The sequence below is a fragment of the Sinohyriopsis cumingii genome, chromosome 1 (genome assembly GCF_028554795.1).
Source record: "Sinohyriopsis cumingii isolate HCF-2022 chromosome 1, ASM2855479v2, whole genome shotgun sequence".
NCBI lineage: Eukaryota > Metazoa > Mollusca > Bivalvia > Unionida > Unionidae > Sinohyriopsis > Sinohyriopsis cumingii.
The window spans coordinates 188,438,069-188,463,039 of record NC_142961.1 but is presented as its reverse complement, the minus strand read 5'-3'; the positions used below and the strand labels follow the sequence as shown (position 1 = coordinate 188,463,039).

The following is a 24,971-nucleotide window of genomic DNA, read 5'->3' as shown; positions in this document are numbered from 1 at the left end:
AGCAAAAACATTACATTGTCTGAAAGCGCGGGGCCAAAGGGGGTTACCTCGTTCACCATGCCATAGGACAAGGCCTGATAGCTGTTCCTCCTCAATTACATAACACCATATATAAAATAAATGTTAGATGGCATCCAAATATGTCTTTACATAAATGAAATAGTTGTATTCTACAACGTATGCTTATTCGGACAAAGACCTTAATATCATTGATTCTAACCTTTTTTTTGTCTGACACTGAAGCTGTCAATTTAATGAATATATTTGAACACGTATGTCTACTTACTGATGGCTTAACATTGCTAAAATGTTTAAATTTTGCGCATTTTTTGATAATTTTTAGTCGAATGTTACTGAAGAAACGCTTCCCACAACCAGTTAATATGGCGTGACATAGAAATGCACTAGATCCATGACTGTAATTTTAGCTTTTCACTGTTCTTCTTGTTGATCGTGGCGTCACAAATTTAATCTTCATTATGATTTGTTTTCGTGGAGTACGCACGTCAGGGAAGGATTAGGTCAAGTGTTGGAACCGGTGGTGGTTTCTAAAACTTCCGTAAGGGTCTTGGTTTTCCTTGAAAGGGCACCAAAGCAAACGTCTATGTGTTTATTTACTCAAGGTGTGCATACTACCCAATAAACATGAGCAAGAGTCAAATTTCAAGTGATAAGTGACTGTAAGTATGCGCGTGTACGTGTTTTACAGCTCGAGGGGTCTGGACATCCAGGACCCACCCCATCGGGCCCTACGCATCTTGTCTGTAATTCTTCACGGACTAAACGTGTTTTTTTGTCTCCTGCTGATGCACACCATTTGATCACTCTGATTTTTATTTATCTACATGTGTTGGACATATATGATATGTTTATCCTAATAAATGGCGGGACAAAGCATTGCAAATTATTATCTAGTCATAGGCAGGACAAAGCATTGCAAATTGGATCCCAGTCACAGGTAGGACAAAACATTGTAAACTGGATCCCTATCACAAGTAGGACAAATTATTGTAAATGGTTCCTAGTCATAGACAGGACAAGGCATTGTAATTTGGATCACAGATATAGTTAGGACAATGCATTGTAAATTGCATCCCAGTTACAGGTAGGACAATGCATTGCAAATTAAATCCCAGTCACAGGCAGGACAAAGCATTGTAAATTGGATCCTAGTCATAGGTAGGACAAATCATTTTAAATTGGATCCTAATCATAGATAGGACAAAGCATTGTAAAGTGGATCTTAGTCATAGGTAGAACAAAGCATTGTAAAGTGGATCCTAGTTAGAGGTAGGACAAAATATTTTAAATTGGATCCTAGTCATAGGTAGAACAAAGCATTGTAAATTGTAAATTAATCCTAGTCAATCATAGGACAAAGCATTGTAAATTGATCCTAGTCATATGTAGAACAAAGCATTATAAATTGAATTCTGGTCATAGGTAGAACAAAGCATTGTAAAGTGGATCCTAGTTATAGGTAGGACAAAGCATTGTAAAGTGGATCCTAGTTATAGGTAGAACAAAGCATTGTAAATTGGATCCTAGTCATAGGTAGAACAAAGCATTGTAAATTGGATCCTAGTCATAGGTAGAACAAAGCATTGTAACTTGGATCCTAGTCATATATAGGACAAAGCGTTGTAAATTGATCCTAGTCATAGGTACGACAAAGCATTGTAAAATGGATCCTCGTCATAGGTAGAACAAAGCATTGTAAATTGGATCCTAGTCATAGGTAGAACAAAGCATTGTAAATTGGATCCTAGTCATAGATAGGACAAAGCGTTGTAAATTGATCCTAGTCATAGGTACGACAAAGCATTGTAAAATGGATCCTCGTCATAGGTAGAACAAAGCATTGTAAATTGGATCATAATCATAGGTAGAACAAAGCATTGTAAATTGGATCCTAGTCATAGATAGGACAAAGCATTGTAAAATGGATCCTAGTTATAGGTAGGACAAAGCATTGTAAATAGACCCTAGTCATAGGTAGGACAAAGCATTGTAAATAGACCCTAGTCATAGATAGGACAAAGCATTGTAAATTGGATCCTAGTCATAGGTAGAACGAAGCATTGTAAATTGGATCCTAGTTATAGGACAAAGCATTGTAAAATGGATCATAGTCATAGGTAGGACAAAGCATTGTAAAATGGATCATAGTCATAGGTACGACAAAGCATTGTAAAATGGATCCTCGTCATAGGTAGAACAAAGCATTGTAAATTGGATCCTAGTCATAGGTAGAACGAAGCATTGTAAATTGGATCCTAGTTATAGGACAAAGCATTGTAAAATGGATCATAGTCATAGGTAGGACAAAGCATTGTAAAATGGATCCTAGTCATAGGACAAATCTTTGTAAATTGGATCCTAGTCATAGGTGGGACAAAGCATTGTAAATTGGATCCTCGTCATAGGTAGGACAAAGCATTGTAAAGTGGATCCTCATCATAGGTAGGACAAAGCATTGTAAAGTGGATCCTAGTTATAGGTAGGACAAAGCATTGTAAAATGAATTCTAATTACAGGCAGAACAAAGCACTGAAAATTGGATCCTAGCTAAAAGCTGGACAAAGCAATATACAATGGATCCTAATCATAGGTAGGACGAAGAATTGTAAACCGAATTCTATTGATAGGCAGAACAAAGCATGGTAAATTGGATCCTTTTCGCAAGTATAACAAATTGGATCCGAGTCGCAGGTAGAACAAAACATTGTAAAATGGATCCTAATTACAAGCAGAACAAAACACTGTAAATTGGATCCAAATGATAGACAAAATAAGGCACTGTAAAATGGATCCTAATCACAGGCAGAACCAAAGATTGTAATTGGATCCTAATCACAGACACGACAAAGCATTATAAAATAGACCCTAGTCAAAAGCAGGACAAAGAATTTAAAATGGATCCTAATTACAGGCAGAACAAAGTACTGTAAATTGGATCCTAATTACAGACACGACGAAGCATTGTAAATTGGATCCTAATCACAGACACGACAAAGCATTGTAAAATAGACCCTAGTCAAAAGCAAGACAAAGAATTTAAAATGGATCATAATTACAGACACGACGAAGGATTGTAAATTGGATCCTAATCAGAGGCACGACATTGCATTTTAAAATCGATCCTTGTCCTAGACAGGGCAAACCATTGAAAATTGAACATAATGTAGTTAATTTGTGTATTATGTTTTCTTTTATGACTAGTTTAATTCTTGATGATTTTTAATAAGCCCCAAATATGAAGTGATTTCATTAAGCAAAATATAGTCATTTCGTACGAGGCACTTAATGCCATTAAAATGTTATTTTTTATCCCCACCCCCGGACTAATATGACTGGAAAAAGAAAAGCATATAATCAACACACACACACACACACACACACACACACTATATATATATATATATATATATATATATATATATATATATATATATATATATATATATATATATATACATACATACATACATACATACTCACAAATACAATCATCCTTTTGCAGCCGACACATTTTCTTTTGAATAATTATCTAAATTTGCTTATTAGTCACCCAATAGCCTGTATTACTACTATAACAATGAATTATCCGGGAAATAATTTTTGCTCACATACATTTATATAAAATAACAGATGGTGATATGGCTCATCGATTTCTAGGTCAGTATCAAATATTTTTCAGCATCCGCATCACGCTGAAATAAACTAGTCGAAACGTAAAAAGTGTCAAGCTCTTATTCCTGTTGAAATTGTAATGTCAAGTGTTTTGCAGTCTCAATGCTTTTTCTATTGTTTTGTTTGTCTTGTCTCTGTTTTTGGTCGTATGAATTTAGACATAAATACCATGTGTAAAAGACGAGGCATCTATATTATCTATATAGATCTTATTTTGAGGGATGTGGTGAAAAAATTAGACACATGTTACCTCCATTCCCCAGAATGAAATCCGATTATCAGTATTTGAGAAACGAAGGAAGTTGAGAGAGGCGTTCGAGATATTGAAACGTCAACGACATGGAAGGAACGTCATAACCAGAAGTATTTGGAAACGATTGATGAAAAGACTAGATCCCAAAAAGAGCGAGTCGCAGATTGACCTTTTCATGAAAATCTTAGATGCAGATGGCACTGGATATATAAGTAAATAGTTTAATTCAGTAGCTTTGGCTATATTTAATTATATAATATATTTACTATTATCTATAAATGAAAATTAAATGTTGTAAGACTCCTTCAAATGCCGCAAGTATTTACTTTTTAATGAAGGTATAAAGTTTCTTGAATAATTAAACAATGCGCACACAGATTAGCCGTCTCTGCCATGATAGTCAAATTGGTGATAGTGTTAATTTCTGTACACTTGTTGTTTTACTATGTTGCATTTGGTAAAAGTGTTAATCGACAAGCATTGGTATTATTCTACACTTCGATTTTATATCATCATAATTTTATTCTGCTTCAGTGAAAACACTGTACATATTAAATTGGTGGCGTTATTCTTCCATCCTTTCATCCCTAACTTATTATTTCTAAATCGATATTAGTCGGCACATGCTTCCACAGTCACTGTCATATCACTGTATCACCCAGTGACATTATCGTCCTTGTCTTAATGAAGTTCGAACGCAAAGTGTGATAGCAGCATTTCTTTTCGCTCAATATCATGTTGTTTTTTGTATTGTTTAGTATTATTTTTGTATAATACACTTATTTGATGGATTTTAAGTCATATTGCTATCATTTTCACGCTTATCATTCTGTCGTACCAAGAACCTTACTTTTCTCTGCGGAATCTTTTTGATTATGTTCATTACAGCAAAGTCCGAGTTTCTAAATCTGGCAAATTTGCTTGATCTACCCGTGAGTGAAGTTAAAGACAGGATAACACTTTTAGAGTCGAAAATACCCAACATCTTTAATTCAACACCCAGCAGGATTCTCAGACGAATAGTTCGTCACAAGTAAGTATGCCTCTCTGAAAAAGAACCCCCCAAAAATCCCGTGCAAAGCCTAATTCATACGTCGACCAGAGTGACCTTTCCATTTGGCATTTCAGTGGAATGTTAGTTAAGGACAAATCAACGTGAAAGATAGCAGTGAACATGCATGCATCTTATGTGCATGGTATGGCGTTACTCCCATGCACCATACATGCACACAATTTTTAGTTCGATTAGCCTAAGATGAATATGGTTATAATGAAAGGTCAACAGGGGATAATATATTCGATGAACATGGTAAATTTGTGAAGAAAAACAAATTATATAATAATCTCAAACACACCCCTCAAAAAAAAAAAAAATAAAGAGAAGAAGAAAGAAAGAGTGAGTAAATGATTTGCCAGACTAGAACGAAAATGTGAGTAAATGATTTGCCAGACTAGAACGAAAGGAATATTACTACTGAATCTTGTCTCTCAGAGGCAAATGGTTGTCATTATTTAATTAAAGATACAAAAGTGTTCTTCTTTTCAGATCGTCAAATGATTCCATTTGAAAACTTAATTTACTGTTAAATAGAAAACCACGAACCGTCAATAAAGAATGCAATAGAAAAATATTTATAGTTCCAGTCTGATTTCAGGCGTAAACTCTTAAACCTAATCCGTGTTTTATCCCATAGGTTTTTCCGCTTCTTCTTCGACTTCGTAATATTTGTAAATGCCTGGTTCATCGGCTTTGACCTCGACGTTGCGGATTGGGTCTTCCTGTCTTTTTTCATGGTAGAAATTGTCCTTAAACTGTACACTTTTGGGCCAAAAGAGTTCTTTCGTCGCTTTTGGAACGTGTAAGTATAAACGTTGTTGGATCTGAGACCTAACATTGAGAGAATTAATCTAACATATTCAATATTTGGATGAAATTTCTAAACAATTTGTATTACTAATGCTCGCTTCGACAAAGTGAATATATATCGCCAACTGCAATCGATTCATTTGCAATCTTTTGTCTTAAATTGTAAGAAAAGTTATATCATAAATTTAAATTTGGTTATTTTCATAATACGAAAAAGTAAAACATGCAACTAAACCTGTAATGTATATCATTATAAATCTATATATGATTAGTATCAATAATTACTAATGCAAGAAGAGGCTCGCAAACAATTATTCCTGTATCATTGCTATGGCAAAAAATGAACACGCTGTTTGACTTAGCAAGGATGAAAAATCATTGTAAGGTGTATATAGATGTACCTCATGTCTTTGTGACCTTTGTGGCTATATCTGCGAGACAAATATATTCTTTGAATGCATGTAGGCGCACTACTTTAATGAAAAAACAAAATTTTTCTTCTCCGCAAAAGTTTTTGGCAAAAAAGAAACCGCATCCTATTTGGACCACCTCGGCTATTTCTTCGGCTGGTTTGATCGTATGATTCACAGAATTTGCGAATGACAAAAATAGACGCATTCGTAACTTCTCGGTCATTCTATGTTTCGTAAATAATCGAAGTAGTCCGAATGACAATTATCGGTATAAATCTGAGGTTAAGTGGATAAGACTGACTCCGAAGTTGCGAATGGATCGTCGACCATTGTGTTTAAGACGCAAAGTAAATATTATGTTTTATGGATTAACACATTTCAAAGACAAATACACCGTTTCGATCATTAAGTGATATCTCAGTTCTTGAAGTTCCTTGTCAGCAAGCTTTTATATTTTTCTAAAGATGAATTTACTACATTTATTGGTATCACGAAGTATCCTGACCATTTTCTGTTAGTTTCTTAGATCCCCTCCCCCCCCCCCCAATGTAACATATGCATATTGGTCCGATACAATTATTTCTGTTTAACAGGTTTGATTTCTTCGTCATATTCGGGGCTGTTGTGGCGACAGCTGTAGAATCAATGGAAGGGGACAGTCAGTATTGTTTTGCTGTTTTTAGTTTTTCACTTACCATACAGGGATCATTTAAATTTTAATAATATATATAAATGAATTCCTGCATCTGAACATAATAAACGGAAATTTAACCACTTTACAATTTTTTTTGTACACTCGCTTATGAGTCAAACAAACTGTAAAATGCGCCGGCAGATCTGCGGCTGTGCAGTTTGTTAGGAGGCGCATTATACTACGGGAGATCAGGGTCTTTGCTGTTTGAAGTTTGATTCGATTTATAAGCGGGTATATACGGTATATACGCACTATTATTACTGATATTAACTTCATCTATTCCTAAGTATGGTATTAAGTCAATACAAGATAAAGTCATTACAAGATAAAATATACGAACATCTTAAGAGGTAAGGGTTGTAATCTTACTAATAAATATTACTTTCATATCAATGTCGTTTACAGCAAAGCGTTTTATGTGAGCTTTTTGAGTTGCGGAGTTTAACCACGTTGTTCGCGTCTTGTTCTTAGAAAAAGTAACAGAAACAACGTGAAACCAACACTTAATGTAAAATCAACAAGTTATTTTTTTTTAAACCATCAATTTAAGTAAAATCAACAAGTTGTTAATTTTATTAAGTTATAAATTGTAATCCATAATATCTTCGAATACGTCTTCATTAATCCAGTTTAATAGTGTCTATTAATTCAGACAGTGAAGGAATTCTTGAGTAACTTCAATGAATAATGTAAATAAATAAGTCCTTCAAAATTTTTCCTGGACGCAACCACATAACAATTACAGAACTTTGATCATAGATTCGGAAAAACTCTTACGGAACAGGAATGATTAAATTGATTACCAACGTTCTCTCTCTCTCTCTCTCTCTCTCTCTCTCTCTCTCTCTCTCTCTCTCTCTAACACACACACACACACACACACACACACACACTCTCTCTTTTGGAATTCCTATATGTATGTCATGTCAAATTGAAAAATGCCATCAAGTTGTTTCTAGAATGTCCTGAACACAAAAGCGATGTCAAGATCCTACTATGCAACTTTCAATCATGGACAAAAGTTAGCTACGTAAATGTGTTATTTACAGATGAACATAAGCTTATAATACAATCTCCAGTCATGGACAAAAGATAGCTACGTAAACATGTTATTTAAAGATGAACATAACTTAGAATACAATCTCCAATCATGGACAAAAGTCAACCGCACAATATAAACATGCATTACAATATATACTCATTTTGTTTTGTTGTTTGAATCTTGAACATTCCTTATTTATTTATTTATTTATTTATTTATTTATTTATTTATTTATTTATCTATTTATGATACCATTAGAGAAAGACGAGTTGAGCACATTGGACGTCCTTCTTGTTCTAAGAGTATTGAGGCTCATCAAAATATTTGGCAGCATCAAGAGGTAGGGATTCTGTGTTGATCGTGACAATGGTCATTTTCATTCCTGTTACAAATGATCTATAAAAAGTTGTTTTCTAAAATATATAAATAAGATGTTCATTCTTTTTGACTATTTAATAACAATCAAATGTAATAAAATCGTGAGATGAAACGTTGCTTAAGGGGTAAAATATTACGGTATCAGTATGGTCCGATACTTAAACATTATTATTATTATTATTATTAATTATTATTATTATTATTATTATTATTATTATTATTATTCGTTCATTGGTTCATTCATTCTATGAGTTTCTTTCAATTGACAAAATTATCCTTGACATGGGCAATTTCAGAAATTGTAAAAGCCCTTGGTGCTGATCAGATAAGAAGCGTTCTTAAATATTTAAGTTTTTTTCTATGCAGGCAAAAGGTTGGATCGGAGGCTAAAGTTCGCCATCCTTATCAGTGTATATATAATTTCGATCTCATTTATGATTTTAGGTCACTCTGACACATGTCCTAAAATTTGCTAATTTTATTAATTGCTTCCTCAGGTTCAAGATTGTCCTGATGACGATAATGAACATTGGACCTTCTTTACTGACCTATGGAGGAGTCATATTTGTAAGTTGATCCACAAAGAACTTGTCCATTTGGTATTCCACACAAAGAATTTGTGCATTTGGCCACACAAGCCTTAAGGTATACCCTAATCCCTACCTTTCTTAGGAAAAACTCGTGTTCAAAATGGAAGGAAATTTTCAAAGCACTTCCGATTTAGAGATCACTAATTATATCACATATTAATGTAGATTTTGCACATTGCATGAACATTTTGTTTCACGTAAAAGTGACCTATCTCGATCTGTTATTGTAACAGTTGTAAAATCGTTTTAAAGAGATAACGTGGAGAAACTTAGAATAAACGATATTGTATTTTATCTTAAATACAAGACTTTGCAAGGTATATTAAAATTCCCTGTGAGAAAGAAAAATATGCTGTTGTTATTAGTATACTACTACTACTACTACTACTACTACTACTACTACTTATTATTATTATTATTATTATTGTTTCCAGGTTCTGTATTACATATATGCAATCATAGGGATGGAAATCTTTCATGGCTTGATAAACTACTATGGCTATGGTAATGTAAGCAGTTCTGAAATGTTTTGTGGCAACCCAGCGTTGAACGAAAGCGTATTCTACAAGAGTAGTTACTGCAACAACAACTTCAATGACATTTTGAAATCGTTTGTGGTGCTGTTTTCACTGACGGTTGTCAACCAGTGGCAAGATATCCTTTATATATTATTTTTGTGTACACATGCGTTGTTTGCATGACGTGGAGATGCAGTGGATTTCAAATGGGTAACGAGTTAATTTGTTAAATGAGTTGAATAGTGTCCAGCTCATCAAGGTTCGCAAAAGCTGGACATTATTAAACTCGTTTAATAAATTAGATCGTTACCCATTTGAGATCTGTTTATTACATTGTTTCTTTTAACGCATATAATTTAAAGAGAAAAGAAGAAGAAGGCGGGATGAGGAAGATCACCACTGTCGCAGCCTATCTGTAAAAGAGAATGATGCGCATGAATTTCATGGGCTTACTTTGACCAATCAGAATCACATAAAGTGATATGTTAACATGTTGTGTGTGTGTGTGTGTCTGTGTGTGTGTATGATTTGGATTTTTAACGTGGCTTTAACAATTATTCAGTCATATCTCTACGATGTCTGCAGTGGCAGTTTATAGTGATGTCTAGAACTGGGGCATCATGCCATAGTCATGTAGCATGATGTCCCACCCAGTCACATTATCCTGACACCAGGCCGACCAGTCCTACCACTAACCTCTTAATACTGAGCGCCAAGCGAGGCAGCTGTTTGTACCATTTTTATAAGTCTTTGGTATGACCCGGCCGGGGATCGAACCCACGACCTCCCTCACCAGAGGCGGACACGCTAACCATTAGACCACCGGAGCGGTCGTTAACATGTTGTAATATCAAAAGTGTTAAACAGCACACGATATGTTAAGTGTACCGACTATGTGGTAAATAATATTTCTGAAGCTCATTTTAAAATTTTATAGTTTCACGAATTATATGACGCCATGTCATTCACGTTAACACGTAAACATAATTCAGCGAGCACCCAGTCGGAAAATATAGGTCACACTATGGATCGTTTAGTCTTAAAATACTTAGAATCGGCATGACACGCGAAAGATATAAACGTATTCAATATATTTCACAGTTTCTTAATAAAAACCCATTTATATTTTTAAATGGTACACCTGTGTAGTTCAATGAGTAGTTGGCTCTGTAACTTAAAATTTCCCTTTCCAGTATTCATTTTGATATTGTGGATTAAACTATTCTAATAATCATGTCACCTGACACATTAATTGGTTTACCAAAACTATTTAGATTTTCCGATGATAGGTTTCGCTTGTTCATGAAACTATCTCTGAAGATTGAGTCGCATATGAAGAAGAAAAACAACAAAGTAGTATTCTGTACAAGCTTATTTCACTCGTCATGCACTTTCTTCAGCGGAAGAACTGAGTTTCAACAATATTTTAATCTCATTTTGGATACTAGAAACGGTCTCATGCAAATCCAAAAATTGCTAACACAATTTTTAAAACTTCATAAAATGATGTAATCTTGCCACTTTTGAATGCGTTTCCAATTATCTTGGAATATATACCGGAGAAAATTCAACGACAATATGTCTGAAGAGTTGAAAAATATCATCTGTAGGTAAATATTACAATGCTGTGACGCCAAAAACAATTCCCGTCCATTCTACACATACACATAGAGTTTTGACCATTCATTGGGAATTCCCGTCCGTTCTACTCGTATACATAGAGTTGTGACCATTTATTTGGAATTACAGTCCTTTCTACGGAACAGAACAAAAAGTGTATTAAGTACATTAGGCCTCCTTCTCATGATATATAATATAATAAAGCAGAGTATAATAAACAGTGCGCCATAAACAGTACAGTAAAATACATTGCTAGGTGTTGATATTGATACCTTTTAGCAGCTCATCTCTTGGTTTGAAAGCAAAATACAGAAATTTGATAACATTTGTAATACGTACTATTATCCGAGTGCTCATTAAATTTATCAATTTATCTACTGAAGGGTTGATATAATACATTTCATCGAGACATTTCCGTCTTAAAATAAGTACATATACAAACAAAATGATACTCATCTTCAATGCACTTGATATTTTCTTTAAGACATATTTGAAAACTATTTGATATCTTTCAATTTTAATGTCTTCCTCGTTCAATCATTAAAATCATGTTTAGAACATGTAAAATATGCAAATATATTCTGAAAATGAAAGGTAAATCTAATGTTAAATATATATCCAATAACAACTTGTACTGACTATATATATATAAACATATTTTGTAAAATCTCCCATTTTACTTGACCAGGGCTGTAAATAGGAATCTAATAGACGTTGTCAGTACAAACTTATAAAATAGTTTATGTCACCCATTTCTTTCTCCAGCCATGCACAAACAAAAACCATGTGAGAATAAAACATTTTTAATTTTACTGGCCCATGTGCTTTTGTAGGCATTATTCGGTTTATTTTAAACATTGGAAAGGATACCTACTTGTCGGCATATGTATAACGTTAGTACAGTACTTTACATATCGGAGCATAAGTTGTACTCAAAGAGTATCGTCCACATTCACCAAGACTAACATAATTATTCATAGTATTTGGTACGTTAAGATATCTTACAGAATCTGTGTTGAATAACTTATATTTCTGGTGAATATTCATATCCCTATAATTCTCAATCTTAATATAATATTGGTTTTACCATATTATCAAATATTATAAATATATCTTATACATGTAACTTTCCAAATATTTGTTGATTCCTGACAAGTTTAGATACTGGTTTCATCGCTTGTGATGCCAAACTGTTTTTTGTTTGCCTTAGTTCAGCTCAACCTCGATGTGAAATGCAAACCATATATTTATAAAATAACACTGTTTCAGTAGGTTTTCCCCTATAGCATCAACGTTCATAATTTCTCAGAAAGCCACCATTTAGAAAGACAATCATTCATGTTTTTGCTAGATTTATTTCCATTTTTGTTTCAACACAATTTTCACCTGTGGCACTAATTTGTTGCTGGAATAAACCGTACATTTTCAACACAATTAGTCACATCATCTGCATAATATACAGCAAGGATCTCCGGTATATTCTCTGTGATGAAAGTACCTCTTTTACGCTAGGTTCATAACTTTTTAACTAATTAATCAATAACATATCATTGTCATGTTCCCACATTGCAATATCATATCATTGTCATGTTCCCACACTGCAATAGCATATCATTGTCATATTCCCACATTGCAATAACATATCATTGTCATGTTCCCAAATTGCAATAACATATCATTGTCATGTTTCCAAATTGCAATAACATATCATTGTCATGTTCCCAAATTGCAATAACATATCATTGTCATGTTTCCACATGGCAATAACATAGCATTGTCATGTTCCCACATTGCAATAGCATATCATTGTCATGTTCCCACATTGCAATAACATATCATTGTCATGTTTCCACATTGAATTAACATATCATTGTCATGTTTCCACATTGCAATAACATATCATTGTCATGTTTCCTTATTGCAATAACATAGCATTGTCATGTTCCCACATTGCAATTACATATCATTGTCATGTTTCCTTATTGCAATAACATAGCATTGTCATGTTCCCACATTGCAATTACATATCATTGTCATGTTTCCAAATTGCAATAACATAGCATTGTCATGTTCCCACATTGCAATTACATATCATTGTCATGTTTCCAAATTGCAATAACATAGCATTGTCATGTTCCCACATTGCAATTACATATCATTGTCATGTTTCCAAATTGCAATAACATAGCATTGTCATGTTCCCACATTGCAATTACATATCATTGTCATGTTTCCAAATTGCAATAATATATCATTGTCATGTTCCCACATTGCAATAGCATATCATTGTCATGTTCCCACATTGCAATAACATATCATTGTCATGTTTCCTTATTGCAATAACATAGCATTGTCATGTTCCCACATTGCAATTGAAATTTCTGGTTAGTCCACTTAGTGGTTGTAAACAGTTTTTCAAACAAGAATACACTATTTTAAAACTTGTATATCATTTCCATTAATTCCTTTCTGTACAAGAGTAAACTATAGTTTAATATATTGTACACGATCAAAAGCACTTGAAAAATTAATAAATAAATGGTAAAACCAACACGAGAGTTATATATGTGCTTCTGAACAATTGCATCCTAACAGAATATATTATCACAAGTTCTGTAGTGTCTTCTAGAGCCAGCTTAAGAGTCATCTGTTAGATTATTTTTTTCTGCCTATCTGTTCAAAATAGATGTGAGAGTAGTTTCCCTGTTATTGCTCCGGTCATTCATACACCTATTCTTAAATATCGGGGATATTACACTGGACAACAAATTTTTACAAAAGTCATGTTACTGAAATAAAATTAGTTAATTCTTATCAATTTTTATGTGCTGAACACGAATATGACAGTCAAATTGCAAAATTGGCTCTAGTTTTTTTGTAATCTGCAAGAAATTAATGTTTACATAACGAAATGCATTCCAATAGTAAAAGGTCAACTGTAATAGCCTACCTATAAAAAATCAAGTCATTGACTACATCTTAGATTTCTTCGCCTGTCTCTTGTACAGCTGTTCGGGAGCATCTCTGAGGAGTGTCCAGCAGTAGTCAGCCAGCATTGTAGTGGACCATTTTCCCTGGTATCTTTGTTCCATTGTTGCGATATCTTGATGAAAACGTTCGCCGTGTTCATCACTAACAATACCACAGTTGCTAGGAAAGAAATCCAAATGGGAATGAAGGAAGTGAATCTTTAGAGACATATTGCAGCCAAGTTTCTTTTACTTCATCAACATGTCTTCTACTAGTTCCTTATAGTTTTCTGCCCTAACATTTCCGAGGAAGTTTGTAGAAACTAGGCGAAAAGCATTCCATGCTTGTTTCGCGTCACCTTCCAGCAAGTTGTTGAACCGGTCATCTTTGAAAAGCTCTCGAATCTGAGGACCCACAAAAACTCCCTCTTTAATCTTTGCTTCGCTGAGTCGAGGGAATTTTTCATGCAGGTATCGGAATGCTGGCAAAGTCCGGTCAATGGCTTTCACGAAGTTCTTCATCAAACCTAGTTTGATGTGAAGGGGTGGTAGCAAGATTTTCTGAGCCTCAACCAGAGCTGAGTGTTGGATATTCTTCTCTCCAATGGCTACATTCTGCCTGTGAGTCCATTCCTTCCTCATGTAGTGCATTTCCCTTGCTCGGCTATCCCACTCGCATAAGAAACACATGTATTTTGTATATCCTTGCTGCAGTCCCATTAAAAGGGCAACTACCTTCAAATCACCACAGAGGTGCCAGCTGTACTTGTTATACTCAATGGAATTCAGTAGCTGCCTTAAGTTATCGTATGTCTCTTTCATGTGGACAGCATACGCTACTGGAATAGATGGAAGAATGTTTCCATTGTGCAAAAGCACAGCCTTGAGACTCAGTTTCGAAGAGTCCACAAATAGTCTCCATTCTTGTGGGTCATGAGTGATTTTTAAAGCATTCATGAGGCCCTCAATATCGGAACAGAATATCAGATTACTTTCCTTTCTGAAGAAAGGCTCCAATTGCTGGTGGCGCTTTCGATATGCAGTAATTGTGACATCTTCTTCTAGAAGATTCCATTGTTGGAGTCTTGATCCTAGCAATTCTGCCTTGTTCTTTGATAAGTCCAAATCACGAATCAGGTCATTTAGTTCTTCCTGTGTTATTCTGTGTGGGGTTGATGATGCACCACAGTGAAAATCTGGATCACTGCATGCTGATGGACCAGGAGAAGAACAGGTCGACTCACCTTTGTCTTCGTCAGATGAATCAAGAGAATATTCTGCTGGAGGTTCTGGAATAGGAAGTCCCTCACCATGTGGAACTGGTCTCAATGCAGACGGAATGTTTGGGTAGACTATTCTCGACTTCTTTCGCTTCGTTATTCCGCCGGAAAGAGGAGGAACCAAGCAGAAGTAACAGTCATTTAGGTGGTTGCTTGGCTCTCTCCACACCATTGGGACTGCAAACGGCATTGATGACCTTTTGCAATTCAACCACTGTGAAAGCTGTGTTGTACATGTAGCACAGCATATATGCGGAGCCCAAGGCTTGTCTTGGTCACCAACCTTGCATCCGAAGTAAAGATGATATGCCTTCTTCACTTGAGAATTGATACTTTTCTTCTGGTTGGCAAATGTCACTTCCCCACAAATATAGCAAAAATTGTCCGCGGTATTAACACACTTTCGAGGCATTACTGTTCTTTATTGTACGTAAATGGATAAAATAATAAGTTTTATGTAACAGTAGCTTGAACTGTCTCGCACAACGTCTAAAATATTTTAAATGCTGAACCTATCTGATTGGGCTTTATATAGTACACTGCTTACGTCAGCTTCAGCAGCCGCCTGGCATTAGTATAATAGGCCTACACATGTATAGTACACTGCTGACGTCAACTTACTTCAGCAGCCGCATGGCATTAGTATTGCATTGCATCAGAAAATGATGCAATCAACTGTCGATGATGTGAGCATGATGGTATTATGCAATGTTACATCATTATTCCGGATGTTGCTGCAGTCCTACTGGAGAAATTTACACAGTGAAACATAGAAAATGAGGTATATGAATATCTTCAAAACGAGAGCCAATACAAATTTTTCACGGTTATATTCGTGTTCGGCACACCAAAATACTACAGATTAGGGCCTTTTCAAGTCAGTAATGATTTCACTGTTGACCAGTGTTATCAGTGTCGGATTAAACCCTGTGGAGGCCTTTAGGCCCGTAGGCAGTCGAAATCTTGCCCCCCCCCCGCTCGCAAATTATTTCCTTATACGTTCTATCAATATTATTTTGATCCGTTGTCGCGGGTCCCCTAGGCCGGTGCCTACTCTGCCTATTTGGTAATCTGGCACAGGATATTATGTATTTCAACCACTCCTTTGTTAATTCCTCGGTTTCAAAGCAGATATTAAAGAGCACATTAACAAATGAAACAATGCATGGCTGTTGTTGTTGTAGGGTTTAAAGCCATTTTTCAGCACAAGATAGGCTATACATGGCAGCCAGTATTAATGGTGGAGGAGGAACCCGGGAAAACCCCGGAAAGAACCACCGACCCACGAGAAGCTACTGGCAAGCTTTCTCACATACCCACATTAGCCGAATCCGAGACTCGAACCCACGCAGACAGAGGTGAGATGGCAGTGATTCGTAACGGAGAGCGCTTTAGACCACTCGGGGCCCCACAATGCATGGTAAAGTCAACTGGTAGAAAATCTTGACAGAACCTCGAGTTATATTTTTCAAAGAGCGAACATTGTCAATTATTTCTTGATTTTTGATTGGTTCAATCAATTTTAAATTGTCGTTCTCATTTCTTGCAGCCACTTCTCCGTCATTAATATTTTCATCTCCATTTTACAGGTATCATGGAGTTTTGACCAATTATAGTTAAGAGTCAGGATAAGCATTTACATGTATACGTTAATAACACGTCATTCAGAACCGAATCAATCAGATCATTACATTTATTTTCTACCATTGCCATCATATGACTGTTATGATAGAGTCATATTTGACCTTAAAGAGGTTACACATCATAAGTTATACTTTGCTCAGTTAAATGGTCAGTAAATCAAGTAAATCAATCGAACTCTTTCAAATATCACGTCAACTTACCATTTTAAAGGCTTGTAATTTTCTTAACATTTTTACTCACATCATCCGGGTTTGAAATTGTTACCAGCAAAGCGGCCCGACTGTATTTTTTCTCCTTCCATGTGACCTGTGTAGTCATCGTAATGAAGTAAGTATGCTTTTGCATTTTGTAAAACTTTAATTTGAAGGCTAGTTTAGAAGTATTACAAATTGTTCAGGAAGCTGTTATTTTTATAAAGTTTTCATGAAAGTTTATGTTTATACTTTTATCCAGGGATGTGGTATTCGTCGTATTTTTTATTATTACTGCGATCAACTTTTAAACCCCGTTTCACTTTGGAAATACAGGCACTGTATGGAACTTGTTTATCATTCATAAACTGCCTGTCATAGCTGTTATTCGGATATACTGTGTACTGACACATATCGAACAAGGTGTCACGCGTGATTTAGTAAAAAATCAACATAATTTTAAAAAAAATATAATGAAGGACATTATATATAATATTGATAACTTTGTTTTATATTTTTTATAAGACAATACCAAAACCTGTTGCTACTTTAAATTTCAGTATTTTCGTGGCATTTATTTTGGAGGCCTTTATCCTTGAGTATTCTTTACAAAAGACCGGTAAGCTGGAATCTGCGGTGGAAGCAAAGATCAAAGAACTTGGACTTGGCATTGGGCAGTAAGTACACAGCCTCATGAATAGTTTGGCTTTAATCATTTGAGAACCATCCATGGTTCGATTTTAGGAAGTTTAACGCCAGTATTTTCAGCACATATAAATGGCGGAAAATCATCCATACGTCAGATGCTAAGGATATAGGGAGAAGATTTTTAGACCGTATCGTCCAATCTTGCCTTTATCATTACCATCAAAGATTTTTAAACTGTACCGTGCAATATTGCCTTTGTCATAACCACTAAAGATTTTTAGACTGTACCGTCCAATCTTGCCTTTATTATAACCACTAAAGACTTTTAGACTGTACCGTCCAATCTTGCCTTTGTCATAACCACCAAAGATTTTTAAATTGTACCGTCCAATCTTGCCTTTGTCATAACCACCAAAGATTTTTAAACTGTACCGCCCAATCTTGCCTTTATCATAACCACTAAAGATTTTTAGACTGTACCGTCCAATCTTGCCTTTATCATAACCACCAAAGAATTTTAGACTGTACCGTCCAATCATGCCTTTATTATAACCACTAAAGATTTTTAGACTGTACCGTCCAATCTTGCCTTTATCATAACCACCAAAGAATTTTAGACTGTACCGTCCAATCATGCCTTTATTATAACCACCAAAGATTTTTAGACTGTACCGTCCAATCTTGCCTTTGTCATAACCACCAAAGATTTTTAAACTGTACCGTCCAATCTTGCCTTTGTCATAACCACCAAAGATTTTTAAACTGTACCGCCCAATCTTGCCTTTATCATAACCACTAAAGATTTTTAGACTGTACCGTCCAATCATGCCTTTATCATAACCACCAAAGAATTTTAGACTGTACCGTCCAATCATGCCTTTATTATAACCACTAAAGATTTTTAGACTGTACCGTCCAATCTTGCCTTTATCATAACCACCAAAGAATTTTAGACTGTACCGTCCAATCATGCCTTTATTATAACCACCAAAGATTTTTAGACTGTACCGTCCAATCTTGCCTTTATCATAACGACCAAAGATTTTTAGACTGTACCGTCCAATCTTGCCTTTATTATAACGACCAAAGATTTTTAGACTGTACCGTCCAATCTTGCCTTTATCATAACGAACAAAGATTTTTAGACTGTACCGTCCAGTCATGCCTTTATCATTACCACCAAAGATTTTTAGACTGTACCGTCCAATCATGCCTTTATCATTACCACCAAAGATTTTTAGACTGTACCGTCCAATCTTGCCTTTATCATAACGACCAAAGATTTTTAGACTGTACCGTCCAATCTTGCCTTTATTATAACCACCAAAGATTTTTAGACTGTACCGTCCAATCTTGCCTTTATCATAACGACCAAAGATTTTTAGACCGTACCGTCCAATCATGCCTTTATCATAACGACCAAAGATTTTTAGACTGTACCGTCCAGTCATGCCTTTATCATTACCACCAAAGATTTTTAGACTGTACCGTCCAATCATGCCTTAATCATAACCACCAAAGATTTTTAGACTGTACCGTCCAATCTTGCCTTTATCATAACCACCAATGATTTTTAGACTGTACCGTCCAATCATGCCTTAATCATAACCACCAAAGATTTTTAGACTGTACCGTCCAATCATGCCTTAATCATAACCACCAAAGATTTTTAGACTGTACCGTCCAATCATGCCTTTATCATAACCACCAATGATTTTTAGACTGTACCGTCCAATCATGCCTTTATCATTACCACCAAAGATTTTTAGACTGTACCGTCCAATCTTGCCTTTATCATAACGACCAAAGATTTTTAGACTGTACCGTCCAATCATGCCTTTATCATAACCACCAAAGATTTTTAGACCGTACCGTCCAATCATGCCTTTATCATAACCACCAAAGATTTTTAGACTGTACCGTCCAATCATGCCTTTATTATAACCACCAAAGATTTTTAGACTGTACCGTCCAATCTTGCCTTTATCATAACGACCAAAGATTTTTAGACCGTACCGTCCAATCATGCCTTTATCATAACGACCAAAGATTTTTAGACTGTACCGTCCAATCATGCCTTTATCATAACCACCAAAGATTTTTAGACCGTACCGTCTAATCATGCCTTTATCATAACCACCAAAGATTTTTAGACTGTACCGTCCAATCATGTCTTTATCATGACGACCAAAGATTTTTAGACTGTACCGTCCAATCTTGCCTTTATCATAACCACCAAAGATTTTTAGACTGCACCGTCCAATCTTGCCTTTATCATTACCACCAAAGATTTTTAGACTGTACCGTCCAATCTTGCCTTTATCATAACGACCAAAGATGTTTAGACTGTACCGTCCAATCTTGCCTTTATCACAACGACCAAAGATTTTTAGACTGTACCGTCCAATCATGCCTTTATCATTACCACCAAAGATTTTTAGACTGTGCCGTCCAATCTTGCCTTTATCATAACGACCAAAGATTTTTAGACTGTACCGTCCAATCTTGCCTTTATCATAACGACCAAAGATTTTTAGACCGTACCGTCCAATCATGCCTTTATCATAACCACCAAAGATTTTTAGACCGTACCGTCCAATCATGCCTTTATCATAACCACCAAAGATTTTTAGACTGTACCGTCCAATCATGCCTTTATCATAACGACCAAAGATTTTTAGACTGTACCGTCCAATCATGCCTTTATCATAACCACCAAAGATTTTTAGACTGTACCGTCCAATCTTGCCTTTATCATAACGACCAAAGATTTTTAGACTGTACCGTCCAATCTTGCCTTTATCATTACCACCAAAGATTTTTAGACTGTACCGTCCAATCATGCCTTTATCATTACCACCAAAGATTTTTAGACTGTACCGTCCAATCATGCCTTTATCATAACGACCAAAGATTTTTAGACTGTACCGTCCAATCTTGCCTTTATCATAACGACCAAAGATTTTTAGACTGTACCGTCCAATCTTGCCTTTATTATAACCACCAAAGATTTTTAGACCGTACCGTCCAGTCATGCCTTTATCATAACGACCAAAGATTTTTAGACTGTACCGTCCAATCTTGCCTTTATCATTACCACCAAAGATTTTTAGACTGTACCGTCCAATCATGCCTTTATCATAACGACCAAAGATTTTTAGACTGTACCGTCCAATCTTGCCTTTATCATAACGACCAAAGATTTTTAGACTGTACCGTCCAATCTTGCCTTTATTATAACCACCAAAGATTTTTAGACCGTACCGTCCAATCATGTCTTTATTATAACCACCAAAGATTTTTAGACTGTACCGTCCAATCTTGCCTTTATTATAACCACCAAAGATTTTTAGACTGTACCGTCCAATCTTGCCTTAATCATAACCACCAAAGATACAAGAAGAGCAGTTGCAAGATTGTTATTTCTATTTTGCTTCTCTCTATGCTTATGTACATAAGTCTTTTCGCAAGGAAGAATGCTTTGGTCATCAATTCTCTTAACATTTCTTTTACATGATATTTATTTTTGAAGTAAAATCTCAATAGGTGGCGGCATCTTTTTTTTTAATGATATTATATAAATTCAAGAGACTGATGTTTCCTTGCAGGGTATCGAGGAGTCTTGAAAGCAAACCACCAGAAGTAGATCAAATTGAGTTAGTCGAAAATGACGAACTTTCGGAACGTCCTGCGCCGTCTGGTAGTGCTGTCGTTACGGAAGAAAGCGGAGAGTTGGAGTCTGATACCGACAGTATTCCAGATTTATCCGCAGAAAAAGGGATTCGATTTCACCTAAAGAAGAAAAGTAAGTGACAGAGATAATTCTCTGTCTGTCTGTCTGTCTGTCTCTCTCATCAAAGACGATACATGACATCAGTCATGTTGTCTAATAAATGGACTCGAAGTGATAAAATTTCGTACATTTTTAATATTCTTGTTGATTTTTGTCTTAAAATCGGTAGGGGTCTACAACTGCTGGAAATGTAGGCGAACCTATAGCTATAAGGAATTTCCAACGTTAATGGTATGTACTGGAACTTGACAACGGTGAATAGGGTACATCCAGTTTTCTCCAGATAAGATATATTTTTTTGTTGTATCATTTCTACAGAACCGTTCTAAAATGTTTGATAAATGTAAAACTATTCTTTTGCTCCATTAGCAAGCATACTTAACAATAACAACATTAACGATAAAAAAGCATAAATCTTGAGTTGCTGAGAATATACCCACGTCGTGTAACTTGAGAAGTGTCAAGAACGGTGGCAGGTTTGCTTGCTTTTTTCTGAATATGCGAAAAAGTATATATTCTTGCATATTATTGTATATTTCCAATGACAAAACTGCATTATGTGCGAACTTCTCTACTTTAGGTCGGAAAAAAGTTGAAGTCTTGTTGCAACAAATGTTTGAAGGAGAGATTAATCCAGATGATGACAAGGAAGAAGATCTTCAACCACCACGGAAGTTAACACTGGAGTCTGTCTAATACTGTTTTTACATATTTTACATGTCGGATAAGTCCCAATAATTCTGCAAGATAAAATGATGTCGGATATAGCCGGATATTTTGTATGTGCATGATATTTTGTAGTTTACTCATATATACAACTTCTAACAAATAATATGCAACAATTACCTGCTGCTTGGGTGTACAACAAAATTTATTGTTTTGACAACTTTTGAAGATTCGTCTCTCTCCATCTCTCTCTGTCTGTCTCTGTCTCTCTCTCTCTCTCTGTGTCTCTCTCTCTCTGTGTCTCTCTTCTCTCTCTCATCCACACGAATATAATCTTTGTTACATGGAACATACTGTGAATTTATGAATACGGGATTACAACTTATACACGGATTTACTTAATAGTCCTGAGTTTTTCTTTTCTCGTTGTTAATTTCCATACACACGCAGACCATAAAATACTTTTCCGATATAGATATTTTTTCATGCTTTTTCATATGATAGAAATAAGAAGATCATTGTCACGAACCACACTGGCAATTTATTGTCAGTCAGCTTTCAAATTTGCGGATTATTTTCCCAGCAGTATGGCAGTTCTATCAAACACTGTATTGATTGTTTGTTCGATTATCTGATACTTCAATGCATGTTACATAATGTATATACATCTTTTGTGAGAAAATAACAATCATGGTTTTGCTGGATGAATTTAGTAACAGCCATCAAACAAATGCAAGAAAAGAAATGACAAGGCAAATATCCCAGGTATATCATTCATCAGTTTCTCATAACGAATATCAATTACTATATTTTTTCGTTTCATATTTATGCAAGCATGAATGCAAAATAAATGAAGAGTAAAATGAGAAAACATCAAAATGAATTAAAAATGTAACAAAATCATGATAAAGTGTGCAAACTATTGTCATTATAAAAAATATTCAGGATGACTTTTTGTCGGCAAAACTTATATACTAGTATATGGCCAATATGCACCTATACTTGCTTATAATTTGAATCTAACTGCAAACAGTTTAGGCCCTGGTATGCCGTTGCTTCATGCGCAGGCAGATCAGGGTCTATGTTGTCTGTTTTATTGATTAGTCTTAACAAATTGCATAGATCCATAACTGATAGTGCAGTTGAACAAGACTTATAAGCGAGTACGGACAGTAACCTTGGCATATACCACAAATTCGTAGGGCAAAAAGACTCGCAAAACAGCAATTACTTCTGTGTTATTTTGTTTCCGTGTTAAACTAAAGCGCAACTGTCCATGACATCAAGGTTGTTTGAGTAATTGGGGGAAAATGTAATGAGTTGGAAGAAGTAATAAAATGTACTTATTATATATTTAGGAATGAAACTGACGATCTTGCTACTACAGTTTGATGCCAAATATTTCATGTTCAGTAGTTTATTTTATCACATATTTTTGACGCAAATACTCTCTGTAATTTATAGTATTGTTTGCTAATAAACCCGAAAAAGAAAAAAGTCATCTACTGTTTTCTTTTGGAACTGGTATCCTACTAGTTCTCGTCAGCAACCAGTTCTCTTCATGTTTCTAAAAAGCCACGGATATTTTAATTTTAAATTACTTATGTGTTTTCTTAACATCTACTGCATTTAAGTTTTGAAAGCAAAAGTTAAGAACAATTTGTAAATTATATATAAACATGTTTAACTAATAACAATATTCTGAAATCTGATTTTGGAAAGCTAATTACTGTTTATATCATCGATGAGAACTGGCAGGAGATGAGAACTTGAAGGGTACAAATACATGCAAAATAAGTATATTTTTATGCTTGCCTACTTGATTATCTTCATACTTGTGTTAGGACCAGCCTTAAGGCAAGGCGAGCAAGGCAGTTGCCTTGGGCCCTCGCCCTCGGGGCCCCAGCTTCAACTGACCACAAAATAAGGCATAATACAATACTCATTCAGTCAGGCCCCACTTCCAGCGTTTCGAATTAGGCCTCGTAAGTTATAAGGCTATGCCTCCACCATTAATTATCTTATTAGTAATAATCGTGTCATGATGCACCATTAATTATCTTCTTAGTGACAATCGTGTCATGATCCCCAATTACTTATCGTATTTGTAATAATCGTGTCATAATGAACATTAATTATCTAATTAGAGATAATCGTGTCATGATGTAGCATTATTTATATTATCAGTGATATTAGTGTCATGATGCACCGTTACTTATCTTATTAGTAATAATCGTATCATGATGCACCACGAATTATCTTATTAGAGATAATCTTGTCATGATGCACCATTAATTATCTTATTAGTGATACTCGTGTCATGATGTATCATTAATTATACTATTAGTGATAATTGTGTCATGATGCACTATTAAATATCTTATTAGTGATAATCGTGTCATGATGCACCATTAATTTTCTTATTAGTGATAATCGTGTCATGATGCACCATTAATTTTCTTATTAGTGATAATCGTGTCATGATGTATCATTAATTATACTATTAGTGATAATTGTGTCATGATGCACTATTAAATATCTTATTAGTGATAATCGTGTCATGATGCACCATTAATTTTCTTATTAGTGATAATCGTGTCATGATGCACCATTAATTTTCTTATTAGTGATAATCGTGTCATGATGTATCATTATTTATCTTATTAGTGATAATCGTGTCGTGATGTACCATTAATTTTCTTATTAGTGATA

General features: G+C 35.1%; 1 protein-coding gene across 1 annotated transcript in view; it reads left to right on the top strand.

Moving 5' to 3' along the window:
* The window catches only part of LOC149808552 (uncharacterized), an 84,611-nt gene extending 60,697 nt beyond the window's left edge, over positions 1–23,914 (top strand). The window contains exons 9-19 of the mRNA XM_089978936.1: positions 3,957–4,158; positions 4,835–4,979; positions 5,641–5,805; positions 6,820–6,884; positions 8,221–8,302; positions 8,838–8,907; positions 9,365–9,584; positions 17,198–17,288; positions 17,713–17,829; positions 21,409–21,605; positions 22,174–23,914. Coding sequence (XP_089835062.1) covers positions 3,957–4,158; positions 4,835–4,979; positions 5,641–5,805; positions 6,820–6,884; positions 8,221–8,302; positions 8,838–8,907; positions 9,365–9,584; positions 17,198–17,288; positions 17,713–17,829; positions 21,409–21,605; positions 22,174–22,289 — 1,470 coding nt within the window. The 3' untranslated portion in view covers positions 22,290–23,914. The remainder of the gene's footprint in view (positions 1–3,956; positions 4,159–4,834; positions 4,980–5,640; positions 5,806–6,819; positions 6,885–8,220; positions 8,303–8,837; positions 8,908–9,364; positions 9,585–17,197; positions 17,289–17,712; positions 17,830–21,408; positions 21,606–22,173) is intronic.
* The last annotated feature ends 1,057 nt before the right edge of the window (positions 23,915–24,971 follow it).